General features: G+C 38.3%; 1 protein-coding gene and 1 long non-coding RNA gene across 6 annotated transcripts in view; one reads left to right on the top strand and one right to left on the bottom strand.

Moving 5' to 3' along the window:
• The window catches only part of DOCK2 (dedicator of cytokinesis 2), a 566,587-nt gene that overhangs the window by 192,269 nt on the left and 360,235 nt on the right, over positions 1 to 14,083 (top strand). For all 5 annotated transcript variants that reach the window (XM_068277405.1, XM_068277401.1, XM_068277402.1 and 2 more), the window contains 2 exons: positions 9,495 to 9,584; positions 13,005 to 13,105. In XM_068277405.1, the coding sequence (XP_068133506.1) occupies positions 9,495 to 9,584; positions 13,005 to 13,105 (191 nt within the window). The remainder of the gene's footprint in view (positions 1 to 9,494; positions 9,585 to 13,004; positions 13,106 to 14,083) is intronic.
• Positions 1 to 14,083, bottom strand: part of LOC137564071 (uncharacterized) — a 147,761-nt gene that overhangs the window by 44,119 nt on the left and 89,559 nt on the right. The window lies entirely within an intron of this gene.

Consider the following 14,083-nt stretch of genomic DNA (forward strand, 5'->3'; position numbering starts at 1 on the left):
CAGAGAGAGAGCTGATCTCAATACAACCATCCCCAAATAATTTACCAGTCATCAGGGCTGGTGCTTCCATGAGGTCAAACTTGGCAAGTCACAGTACAGTGTGAACAAGGAAGGGTCCCCACATTCATTTTTGGGACCAGGGCCCTATTTTCCCTAAAAATATCCCTGGCTGCATAGACAGTCCTACATAGGCTTTGGGCCATATCCTATATCTCAGAGGAGATGTTTTCAAACCGTATTAATAAAATACTTTTAAAGCTCCCACCAAGCAAGAAATTACTAAAAATAATTTTTGATATTTACTTTTACTTTTTACCAACTTTTTAGTACTTTTTCAATTGCAAAGTGCTGAGAAGTTATTTTTTAGATAAGACAAAAAATAAACTCCTCAGTGAAAACTCAGGTGAAAATCTAATAGGATATGGCTCTTTGTTGCTAGTGAGATATTTGCATTTGGCAGACACTGTTCAACTGGGATGCACAGGTTAGCGCCAGTTAACAAATGGTGTGGTTTTCATCAGTGAACATTTCCTATAGATAGTTTTAGCAGTGATTATGATAAAATCATTTATATAGCAGGTACATTACTTTTCCATATACAAAGCGGGTAGATTACTGCCTGAAAATCTGAAACTAAAGACTAAAGACTAGAGTAGGTTAGAGTTGTACCAGGCTATATATTCTATAGATTGCAGAATGTGAAGAAACTAGTTAATACATTTTACTTTCCTAATGGCACTACACATATTATTTGAGAAAAAACAACAAAAGAGACAATTGTGCAATTGCCCATAGAAACCAATAAAGTTCCAGTATTCTTGACTTGAAGCAGCCAAGTCAATGGCCTTAATTCACTAAGCAGTTCAGAGTAGTCTACTGATGATTTTTAGTCTACTGATGGTTTGTTGTAATGTTTTAGACCTGTTTTTAGACCTGGTCTAAAACATTCGGTAATTAGGTCAGTAAAGCAGGGGAAATGATCAAAAGATGCAATTCACATTAGGCAAACAAGGAGTAACCACGCCCACTTTTTCTGACAGAGATTAGACCAGCTGATTTCTGTCAGTCATAGCTAACCGTTTGTGAATTGCATGTTTTGATCATTTCCCCTGCTTTACCGACCTAATTACGAATGTTTGAGACCAGGTCTAAAAACAGGTCTAAAACATTTGGTAATTATTAGTGAATTCCCTTTTGATGCAACTGATTTACACCAAACCACCAGTAGACTAAAAACTATCAGTAGACTAGTCTAAACTGCTTAGTGAATTGAAGCCATAAAATGTGTGGATTTTAGTTTCTATGGGGTAAAACATTTAGCGCATCACTTTTTGAATACAAATTATATATCTCTTTTGTCAGTGCTAGGTAACTTATTTTATAATGTAATTAAAAGTCACCTTTTATTTGAGTTTGCATGCAGCTTTGTAAATTTTTTTTTTTCACTTCTCTGCAACTGCTCAGTAGCACTTTCTCTAGAAAATTATCTTTCCCTATTAGTTCAGCGAACATGCAAAAGTTCTAATTTTCCTGTAAAGGTCTGTACAGAGCAGACAAATAAATTATTTCTTTCCATTTTCTGCTTTAATTAGAGCAGTTCGAGGAACTCTGACATCTCAAGGGGATAAGAAAATCATTTTTTTACATCCCTGCACACCTGGTACTGCTTAATTTATAGTCCATACTAGCAATACAATACAATACAATAACATTTCTATAGCGCTTTTCTCCCATAGGACTCAAAGCGCTTAGGCTCTCTCAGATTCACACTAGCACACCTACTGTATCTTATACTTCCTACTGGAAGTGGGAGAGTAAGGTAATAGTTTGTCCCAGTACAGTATATGCACCTGTGAAAATATAAACATTTGTAATAATACATCTTAAAATGTTATGACATGCTTATTATTTATAATGTGATTCCAGATGCCTCTTGGGGTACTTTTACTGCAGAGGGGCCTTTTGGCATTGCCCATTTCCACCCCCATTTGATTGTGCTCTTAGCATACCTCCTTCCTCCACATGATCACTCTCCTGCAGTTTGCACTGGAGCAGAGGGTAGGGCATATTCTTCTCAGCTTTAGAGGAGGGCTGGTGCTTCCCTAAATGCATGTATGTTGATGACATTGTGCATGTTAATGGGCATGTACAGAATGGGAAAGTGTGTGTGTGTGTGTGTGTGTGTGTGTGTGTGTGTGTGTGTGTGTAAGGGGAGGGAGGGGGGGGGGCACAGTGGTCTAAAAAAAGGTGTGGAAGGAATAACTGAATAGTAAGTTTGCTGTGTCCAAAACTTGCTACAATGGCATATACTAGTATAAAATCCTTGTAAAGTACAGAACTAATAAAGAGAGACTTCCTTTTTTTGTTTCTTAGCAAAAGCAATGTTAAAATGGCTTGCCAATGAAGACCAGAAAGCTGCTGAAAAGTTAATATTTAGATATGATGAAAAATTATTTCCTGAGAGGAAACTTAGAAGAAAGGGTTAATTGGAAAAGGGCCCAATTCTTCTCGGAATAAATGTGTTTAGTTTTCACTTTTTACCTGAAATGTGCTAAATTCAATTTTCTACAGGTGGGATCAGACTGAAACAGAAAATCCACATTGCATAAATATATTTTTTATTTCCTGAAGTTAGGACATCAGAGGAATATGGGGGCTTTTATCTTCAATCTCTAGCTCTTTTGACTGTCATGCAAGTAGCAGTTTTCACAGTCACACAAATCAGAAAGTCGAGCTCCACTGGTTGAATCAACCAGTGGAGCTCGACTTTCTGATTTCCTACCTACCTTTCTCTCTTTTCTTTTTATTCTTTCTTTCTTTCTTTCTTTCTTTCTTTCTTTCTTTCTTTCTTTCTTTCTTTCTTTCTTTCTTTCTTTCTTTCTTTCTCTCTCTCTTTCTCTCTCTCTTTCTTTGTTTCTTTCCTTTCTCGCTTTCTTTTCCTTGTTCCCTTAAAAAAAAAACCCCTTTTGGGGGGCGTGGCCGCGACGTCAGGCAAGACGGACGCCAGATAGAGCAGCTCCCGCTCCGGCGAATCTAACCCGGCACAAATCATGGCGCATTCCGCTCCCGACACTCACAGCACACAAGAGGAGATGGAGACTGAGCAGGACAGCACTAAAAAGCGCAAACTCGGTACTCTGAAACCGCACAAGCTCACGGATTACTTCGGAGCAAAGCCTGCCCGGAGAACCCAAGATGGCGCCCGACACGCTGAACCACCCAGCGCAAAGCAGACAAACATCACCAGCGCTCAACAGGACCTAGAGGACGTCCAGCCGCTAATCTCACCCGAATCCTCTCCCTTCAAAAGCCCGGCGAGATCCAAACTTCGGGTGGAAGGAAAAGATGCAGAGAGCACGGTAAGAGATAAAGACCCTCCCAGCATCACACAAGCAGCGGCCATCTTTGCAGACTTCCCAGCCACAGATCAAGCTGCATCGCAGGCCTTTATTAAAGAGATTCTATTCTCATTTAGAACCTCCCTGCTATCAGACTTTGCCAACTTATCCACATCCCTACAGAACGATATAACTGATCTAGGCGACAGAGTAGATGGGATAGAGAACAAAATCACAGAGATCATAAAAGAGCACAACGTCATGGTGGACGTCTCTGAAGCACAGACCACTGACATTAAATGGCTCAAGTCCAAATCAGCAGACCTAGAGGACAGATCAAGAAGAAATAACATCAAGTTTAGGGGCATCCCAGAGAATGTTCCCACCAACGAACTGAGATCTTACATCCAGCAAATTACTAAAGCTGCCTTACCCAATGTCAGTGATACGGAACTCATAATAGACAGGGCCCATCGCCTGCCCAAACCAACTTACCTCCCAGCGCATGTGCCCAGAGACGTGATCGTGAGATACCTTTGTTATCATGTTAAAGATAACCTACTCTTCTCAATACGTAAGAACAGTACGCTCCCTGACCCCTTTGAGAAAATCAAAGTGTTTGCTGACCTATCCCAACAGACACTACAACTTAGGAAGATTCTTCAGCCAATCACCTCAGCTTTAAGATCAGCAAACGTGCCATATAAATGGGGCTTCCCCACAAAGATCATCTTTACTTTCCAAGGGCAACAGCATATCATCCCCTCCATTGCAGCAGGCCGCAGCCTATTGAAAGCCCTGAAAATAAATATCCAGGAAGATCCCAACACTTCTTTAAGAAATGTCCCCTCCTCAAAGATAAACCAAGACTGGCGCCCCGCAACATCATAAGCCGGGGCATGCATTTATTGGGCCTAACTTCAATATTTTTTCGGCAGTGTCCACATCTACAACTGACACTCCCACAGGTACTTACCTGTTCTTCCCCCAGTGTGTAGAACAAGGAACAATTTGTTCTATTTCCGACTCGGCATCTTGCACTAATAGTTGTTACTAGTGCTATGCTTGTACAAGGAGAGCAAACCAAGCTTGCTCTCAAAGCTTCTTTTTGTGTTTCCAGAGTTGAATACAAGTTATATGGTTTTATGTTAAACAGTTTTTTGCTAAGCATTAAAAAATGTTTCCTGTACCTAAGGTTTGCAGACCTAACACAAATTGAACTAACCAAGGGTTCTCCCATCGTATACTTAATCCCCCTTTGTTGCAAAAGGGAGCAGTATAGCGTTATGGCACCTATTGTTCACCTGAGGTTTTATATAGCAATGTACGCGCTGACTAGTCACTAATATGTCTCTAAAGATTACATCTATTAATGTTCGTGGGTTAAACTCACCATACAAAAGATACCTCTTGTGGAATGAGATCAAACAGCATAACTCCCAAATTATTTTTGCACAAGAGACTCATTTGGTAGAGAAAGATACACATTTATGTGTAAATAAACAATACCCAATGATTCTCCATAGTACCTTTTCAAAGAAAAAACGAGGTGTCATGATGGCATTCCACAAGGACCTTAAAGTTGATACCCTTGAGATCATCAGAGATATTAATGGCAGATTCTTGATCTTCATTGGTTATATCAACGACCAATTAATGACATTGGTCGTCGTATATGGCCCAAACAATGCTCAAAAAACCTTCCACCAAAAACTCTTTGCAAAGGCTAAATCAGTTCAGAAGGGTCAGTTATTGATAGGAGGCGACTTTAATGCCTGCCCCTCACCTACTGATACAACCTCTAAAGCTCGCCACCATATAGCTACCATGGATAAACAACTACAGTGGCACGATTTATTCGATCCTTGGCGCATTCTCAATCCCTCAGCCAAAGACTTTACCTTTTTCTCCCCAGTACATAAAACGTACTCTAGAATCGACCTATTTGTAACTGACAAAATGCTATTGCAAAAAGTTTCAGATGCCCTTATTGATACTAAGACATGGTCGGACCATGCCCCAATCCATATAATATTAGACGGTAACCTGTCAAATACGAAACCCCCTCTTTGGAGATTAAATACCTCTCTATTGCTAGACAACAACTTTGCTGACAATTTAAAATCTGAGATTAACTCATTCATACAACTGAACCGTACTCCGGATATGGGTGTGGATGTGATCTGGGCAGCACTAAAAGCTTATACCAGAGGTATACTAATAAGAAAAGGAGCCTTTGAAAAAAGAAAACGGACAGAGAAATATAATTCACTGCTAAAACAAATTCAAGAACAGGAAAAACAACATAAACGATCCCCCACCATAGAGAACGAAAGGCAATTATTTAACCTGAGACAAGAACTAAACACTATTCTACAATCTAAATATGAATATCTAAGACAGAAATTAAACCTAGATACCTATTCTCTAAGCAATAAGACAGGATCATATCTAGCTAGAATTATAAAATCAAAACAGGTTAGATCAAAAATACACTCAGTCAGACACCCCATCTCTAACAAACAAATAGCCAACCCCAAACTAATTGCAGATGCATTTTGTGACTATTACGCTACTCTTTACAATCTGCAATCTGACAAATCTACTCACCAACCCACTGAAGAATCTATTTCGGAATTCTTAAACGCCATTAATTTACCTTCTCTTACCCCTTCACAACTGGAGTACCTCAATTCTCCATTCCAAACAGAAGAAATCATCTCAACAATCAAATCACTTAAGCATAACAAAACACCAGGTCCTGATGGATTCAGCAATGAATTCTACTTAGCTGTCAACCCAAGCATCGCACCTCTACTCACAGACCTATTCAACAAATATGCTAGCTCAGGTGCAATCCCAGAAGAACACCTACAGGCCATTATCACGGTCATTCCCAAACCTGGAAAAGATCAAACATTAACGTCTAATTACAGGCCAATCTCATTATTAAATTCAGACACAAAAGTGTACGCAAAGTTGTTGGCTAACAGGCTGATGAAATATACACCCATTCTGTTGGATCAAGACCAGGTAGGCTTCACTCCTGGTCGCCAAGCGCTGGACGCTACCAGACGAGTGGCTACGGTACTGAAGTACGCACAGCTCTGTCGGATGCCTTCTTTGCTCCTAACTTTGGATGCGGAGAAGGCATTCGACAGAGTTCACTGGCAGTTTCTTAAAGCCACATTGACCAAATTTGGATTCTCAGGTACAATATTATCAGCCATTATGGCCCTATATGCTGCTCCGTCTGCCCGAGTGAACGCGGCTGGTTTTATTTCCAAATCCTTTCCCATTACCAACGGTACACGACAGGGATGCCCACTTTCCCCTATTATTTTTGTCCTAATCATGGAAACCATCGCACAAAAAATTAGATCGAATCCCTTAATTTCAGGCATCCAGATTAATAATACCCACCACTTGATTAGCATGTTTGCTGATGATGTTGCTTTACTCATATCAAACCCTACACTGTCAATTCCACACCTCTTAGAGGATCTGAACTCCTTCTCCAAAGTTTCCCTCTATAAACTGAACCACAATAAATCATACGTACTTCCCCTGAATTTGCCCGCTGAAACGATATCTCAACTTAAAAGGATGTTTGCGTTCTCTTGGGCAGACGGGGCAGTATCTTACCTAGGTATTAAGCTTTCCCATAACTCATCTGAATTATTTAGACTCAATTTCAGTCCACTATTAACAGAAATTAAAGAGGAATGCACCTCAATGTCAAAATTCTGGATGTCTTGGTCAGGCCGCATCGCTGCCTTTAAACTATTCCTACTACCCAAAATTTTATATATACTACGCACTTTACAGATTCCAATTCCCAAATCTTGGTTTATAGTAATGAGAAAAGCTGTAAATGCCTTTATATGGCAAGGGAAAAAGATCAGAACTTCCTTTCAAGTAATGACTCTCCCAAAACACCGCGGGGGCATGGGTCTGCCCGATATCGAAAGATATTATCATGCAGCTAATTTAGAACTGACAAAACAATGGTGGAATACTCACTCACAAAAACCATGGGTCAAACTTGACGCGATCCTTTTAGGGTCAAATCCAAGAGCTATACTAACCAGTATATATATAGGTGCAAAACCTCCTCAGTCCCCTTACCCATCTATACAGGCCTCTTTAAGATCCTGGGAATATTTTACCAAACACCCACCTCCATCCAATGAATCTACCACTCTACCGGTTACCCTCGAAGCCCTTGAACATTATATCACTAATATCAGCCTACGACCTTGGATAAACTCAGGTATTATATCATTACAAGATCTTTTCAAAGATTCACAGCCCAAGCCTTTCTCAGACCTACAAACACAATACAATCTTCCACTATCCCAAACATTTACATACCACAGACTCCTCCATGCAATCAAAAAGGACAAAATCTCCTCCCCGAAAATCCACCCTTCCATCTTGAACATGCTGAATTATGCAGGCCACTTCAAAGGCAGCATCTCTGTCTGGTATAAACATCTCACAACAGGAGCCATCTCCCCCCTTAACAGGTATGCTACAGTGTGGTCATTAGACCTCAATAGCGAAATTTCGGCTGCCAAATTAATAACAGCTAACACCCTAGTATCAAAAATCTCCCGTTGTAACTCACATTGGGAAATGGCAAAGAAAATACTATTTAAATGGTACATAACCCCTAGACAATTAGCCACATTCTCTGCTACTAACTCCCCAATCTGTTGGAAATGCAACTCCTCTACAGGTACATACCTACACATGTTCTGGCAATGTCCACTTGTAGCTCATCTTTGGCACCACGTAGAAAAATATATTCGTAAAATTTATAAACCAGATTTCATTCTCAAACCGGACTTCGCCCTTCTTTTCATACAGGAAGAGCCGATTCCCTCAAAAATACGCCCCCCGATCATCCACCTAATACTGACTGCACTTCATCTAATAACAAGTAATTGGAAATCCCAAGAAAAAATTTCACCCTATCTGCTCCTTTCACATACGAAAAACAATATCTTTTTAGAACAAAAAATAAGAACTAGACTAGCAATTGACTACTCCAATTTCAATATTCCTCTAAGTTGGACTGACCAACACAATGAATAATACCTGAGTTTCCCCTACCTAGATAACATAATGTATAAAATCTTCTAGAATAACAGAATAGAGTGCCAAATTAGACCGTTCCCTTGGTATACTTTTCTTTCAAAAACCCTGGGTCTGCAACTATCTGTTGTGTTTATGTTTATGTTCATGTTGTTGTTTATATTCATGTTTCTGCAATGAAAACCTAACAAGTTAGTTTACTATCAGTACCAGCCGATCCGTACATACGTAACCTACACTTAATACATTGCCCCAGACTATAACCACTACAAGCTAGACTGTTGTATAAAATCAGAACTCAAATCAATGTTCTAGTGAGGGTCCGTTCTGGCCCACTGGTACCACTAGAATACATAGTATTCCCATAAACGATGGATACTCTCTGCCTGGCTGCCCATTGGGTAAAGTAAAAGTCAAGCAAGAGATTATCTTAAAGAACCCTAGCCCACACTGTGATACTATCTTTCACTCAATTAACAATAAACATATATCATATTAGATTCTACCTGTATTGTACAATGTGATGTATATGGTTTCTTCATATATACATTGAAGCTGTATGTATTGTACACATGTAAACCATTGTCTAAAGGATCTGGCACAGATTATCTACTTTGTATGACCAACTTTATTATCTCTTAATAAAAAAAAAATTTTGAATAATAAAAAAAAAAAAAAAAAAAAAAAAAAAAAAAAAAAAACCCCTTTTATAATAATAATAATTCCTTTTTTTGTATAACGCTTTTCTCCTCGGCTCAAAGTGCTTGCGAAGCAGCCGCTAGAGCGCACTCAGTAGGCAGTAGCAGTGTTAGGGAGTCTTGTCCAAAGAACTCCTTACTGAATAAGTGCTAGCTTACTGAATAGGAAGAGCCGAGATTTGAACCCAGGTCTCCTACGTCAGAGGCAGAGCCCTTAGCCATTACACTATCAACTATTTTACACTATTTTTCCCATTATTATCAATCTAATTAACTACTGATGGGTACTTTAGTTATATCTTAGGCCGATTTACATATATGTATTGTGTTTGCATAATATTATCTATTACTATTGCAGTTTCTTCAAGATACTCTTGATGCCCTTTTTAACATCATGATGGAACACTCTCATTCAAGCAAGTACGATATCCTTGTCTTTGATGCCCTGGTAAGAAACAAACTTTATGATTGTTCATCAGCCTTGTAGGCTGTAATTTATTAAATATCTTTTTGGCAACTACAAATAATGTGTCGTAAACAAAGTTATTTTGAATTATGTCTTGGAAAAAAAATGTTCCATATTAACCACTTCCCTACTAAGGTTTTTTTCCCATCATGGACCAGAGCATTTTCACATTTCAGCGTTCCTCCCTTTCATTTTCCAATAACTTTATTACCACTTATCACAACAAAATGATCTATTTCTTGTTTTTTTCATCACCAATTAGGCTTTCTTTGGGTGGTACGTTTTTCAAAAAATGATTTTATACTAAATGAATTTTAATGGGAATAATAAGAAAAATATTATCATTATTTCTCAATTCTCAGTTTTCGGTGATTCCAGTTTTAAAATAAAATGTGCTACAGTGGATAAAAGTCACATATTTTATTTGCCCATTTGTCGGTTTTTACTATGTTTAAATTATGTCCCTAGTACAATGTATGTTGACAATATTGTATTTGGAAATAAAGGTGTTTGTTTTCAGCTTTACAAGCCCTAACATTAAGATACCCTCATGACATACATATTAAAAAAGTTAAGTCCCTAAGATAATTTTTTAATTTTTTTTAATCATATATATATATATATATATATATATATATATATATATATATATATGTATATATATATATATATATATATATATATATATATATATATATATATATATATATATATATATATATTATATATATATACACAAATGTTTCATTTTTATTTCTATAGGAAACTGGGGGAGGTAAGGGGTTATAGTAAGTTACTATTTGGACACTAGATTCCCCTCCCCCCCCCCAAGTTTATTCCTCCTCTGTAAACTGTGTACACTGGAGGAAGTAATGAGTATATGTTTTACTTTCACTTTAGTCAATGACCACCAGCATCTCATTGATGCCAGTGATCATTGAACTCAGGCACATGGATCGGTGAATGCAAACTGTGTTCCTATTCACTGATCTGCCTACTAATGGGCGGCAGCAAGAACGCACATGGAAGCACGCACAAGCGCACACGGCAGGGAGATCACTACATCCCTGGGCAGGAACTGAAGTCTTGCAGGGCATAGCTATACTACCACGACCACGGAAACTGGTTAAATAAGAGGTCCTTTAGATTCATTGCAAATAGAGGCAGATAAAACACTCAATGATGAAAAGGCTCAACTAAGCCCTAACTTTTTAACAATGTCATTCCTTGGTGTCTAAAAATGTGTTTTCTATTTAAAAAAAATCAAAAATGGTCTTGTGTAGGACTATTTGCTAAAGATTCACGCTATAAATGGACTTGAGGTTAAAAGAGATTAAAATATGTCTTCCTTATCAATATTTTCATACTGACATTATCTAATACTTAAAGTGTACCAAAGCTGATCAAATCTAAAGTTTTATACATACCTGGGGCTTCCTCCAGCCCCATAAGCATGGATCAATCCCACGCCACCATCTTCAGTCTTTTTCAGCTCCGGTACCAGGTCCCGTAACTTCAGACAGTCGCGGCCAGTCTGCGCAAGAGAAGTGCACCCTCTACGTATCTCTCTAGCAGCTGCTGGAGAGATACGTAAAGAGCGCACTTCTCTTACGTCAGACTGGCCATGACTGGCTGAAGTTATGGGACCTGGTACTGAAGAGGGAGAAGACTGAGGACGGCTGCGTGGGAGCGATCCGTGTACATGGGGCTGGAGGAAGCCCCAGGTATGTATAAAACTTTTAGATTTGATCAGCTCTGGTTTCCTTTAAAACCAATATTTTAAGAGCAACTGGATATTTACCAATATAGTATTAATATTGTATAGAATTTTGGCTATTTAGAAACTTTTTTACTAATATTGTCCACGCTCACAAATATTTTTAATACTCACCGGTACTTTTAAGAGTAACCACATATTTACTATAATAGAGATTTAAGAGTAACTGCATGTTTACCAATATGGAGATTTGGAAGTAAACGCATATTAACTGATATTGAAATCAAACTTAACAATAATTTTCATATTTATCAATATTTTTTCATCCTTAGGGCCCTTTTACACTTAATGCATTGGTACGCGTTAGTGTGCGTTAGTATGCGTTAGTATGCATTTTTTTCCATAGCAATGCATTGTGAAAAAGATTTCAGTTAAAATGCGTATAGTGTGAACTGTGCCATAGGAAAACATGGGCATTTCTTTGAAAATCAGTTTTCTTTCAGTTTTAACTGAGAGCAACTGATTAACTATAAATGGGCCACACTGATAATTTTTGCAATAAATGGTATAGGATTTGGTCATTTGGAAACACATTTATTGATACTTCATCAGAAATTAATATTTTAATACATAATGTTGTAAAAAGTACACATACAAAATAATGATTATATATTACGCGCCCAAATTATACTCCTTAGCACCATGACAATGATCAGAGTGATTATTTATATTGTGAGTATAGGGACATACTGCATATTCAATTAACACTTTTATTCTTAAACTGTTACTAAACTAATCTGTCTAGTTTAATCTGGTGCTTGTTATAACATTTTAGATGTGACCTATCATTATTTCCTGCAGCCATGGTGGAAGTCTACTATTAAGGGATTTATGCACTCCTAATTTTACATCCTAATTTCTCTGTGTAGTGAGTTTTTCATTCTTAATGGTTGAAGTGCTCACAGCTGCAGGGAATTTAAACTGTTGCACCTTTACTCAGAGCCAACAGTGCTTCAAAGAAGGAAATAAAAGCAAATCATATTTATATTTAATGACAAATCTAATGATACTCCAGGAAGCTGTCTCATTTTTCAGAGGGAATTTTGGAAAGAAAATTATTTCATTTTAACTGTCACTGCTGTAGACAATTGTACTCGTACAACAGGACTGCTAGGTTTTGCACCTTTCTATAAAATCTGTTAAAGAGGAACTCCAGTAAAAATAATGTAGTAAAAAAAGTGCTTCATTTTTTACCATAATTATGTATAAATGATTTAGTCAGTGTTTGCTCATTGTAAAATCTTTCCTCTCCCGGATTTACATTCTGACATTTATTACATGGTGACATTTTACTGTGGGCAGGTTATGTAGCTGCTCCTAGCTGTTTGGGCTGCTAGAAACAGCTGTAAACAGCTTATTCCTGTCTGTGAACCTTGTTACATTGTAACAAACTGCCAAAAGTACTGCGGTACTCAGAGCTTCTTGTGGGAGGGGTTTCAGCACAAACTCAGTCATACAGCGCCCCCTGATGATCTGTTTGTGAAAAGCATTATATTTCTCATGTAAAAGGGGGTATCAGCTACTGATTGGGATAAAGTTCAATTCTAGGTTGGAGTTTCTCTTTAAGCTTTTGGTAACTTATTGAGCAGTATAAAATACATCTATGCATATTTTTCTGCTTTCAGATTTACATCATAGGGCTCATTGCAGATCGAAAATTTCAGCATTTCAACACTGTTTTAGAAGCCTACATTAAACAGCACTTCAGTGCCACCTTGGCTTACAAGTAAGTTTAATTCTCAATGAAGTTGTGTTAGAAATACCAAAATGTCAGCTTCTTGCAGGTAGATTTATACTGTGTTTAATAATAACCAATGTTAAATCGGTATTGTCAGCCATAGAATCAAATTCCTATTACCCACTGCTCTGTGTTTATTATTTAAGTCTACACCCTGACCCTGAATCGCAAGCATTGTAATATAATTATAAATATGTATGTAATGAACCTTATCCCAGTCATCCTGACTCTTTTCTCGTACATTTCTGGGTAGAGGGAAGCTAAAAAAGCCTTTATCTCCCCTTCTTCCCCTCCCCCATTCCTGTTCCTTGCTGATTGGCTAAAGGGCAGTTCAGTGTGACACGAGGCTCAGAAGGGAAATTGAAGATAAATCACCTCACCCCTCTGCAGAAGCTGCTGAAATCCAATCTATGTTCTGCTCACATGTGTTTACAAAGCAAGCTAGATATGACAGTGCAGTTCTGCATACATCATTTCAGGCAAAGGAGTAAAGGATGAAATGACATCAGGATTTGCTTCAGTCAGAGGCAGTAAAGATGGAAAATATATGGAACATTTATTGGGGGATTGATAAGTATTAGGAGTTCAAGATTAGCATGAGCCTAATATTAACAAAGTGCTAAGGTTAGGCCCCGTACACAGTGGCCGTTTCATTGTATTCCCTGTGACAGCAGAAACAGAATGGGTCTGGACAATGACACCACATGTTAGGCTCATGTTGTGTTGGGTATAGTGAAGCATGCAGCCAATGAAAAATATTCTTCACTTTTTCTGTTAACATGTGCGTTTAACGGTAATGCACTGCCCAGGGCCGAATTACCGACCAGGCAACAAAAGCAGTCGCTTGGGGGCCCCCCATTCAGAGTCAAAGGGGCCGCATCAGCACATAAACCAGCCCTCGCCATCCTGTCCTGTCAGTGGCTGGATGGTATAATGGTATAATGGTTAAAGGGACTCTGAGCAGTG

This window comes from Hyperolius riggenbachi, chromosome 3 (assembly GCF_040937935.1).
Source record: "Hyperolius riggenbachi isolate aHypRig1 chromosome 3, aHypRig1.pri, whole genome shotgun sequence".
NCBI lineage: Eukaryota > Metazoa > Chordata > Amphibia > Anura > Hyperoliidae > Hyperolius > Hyperolius riggenbachi.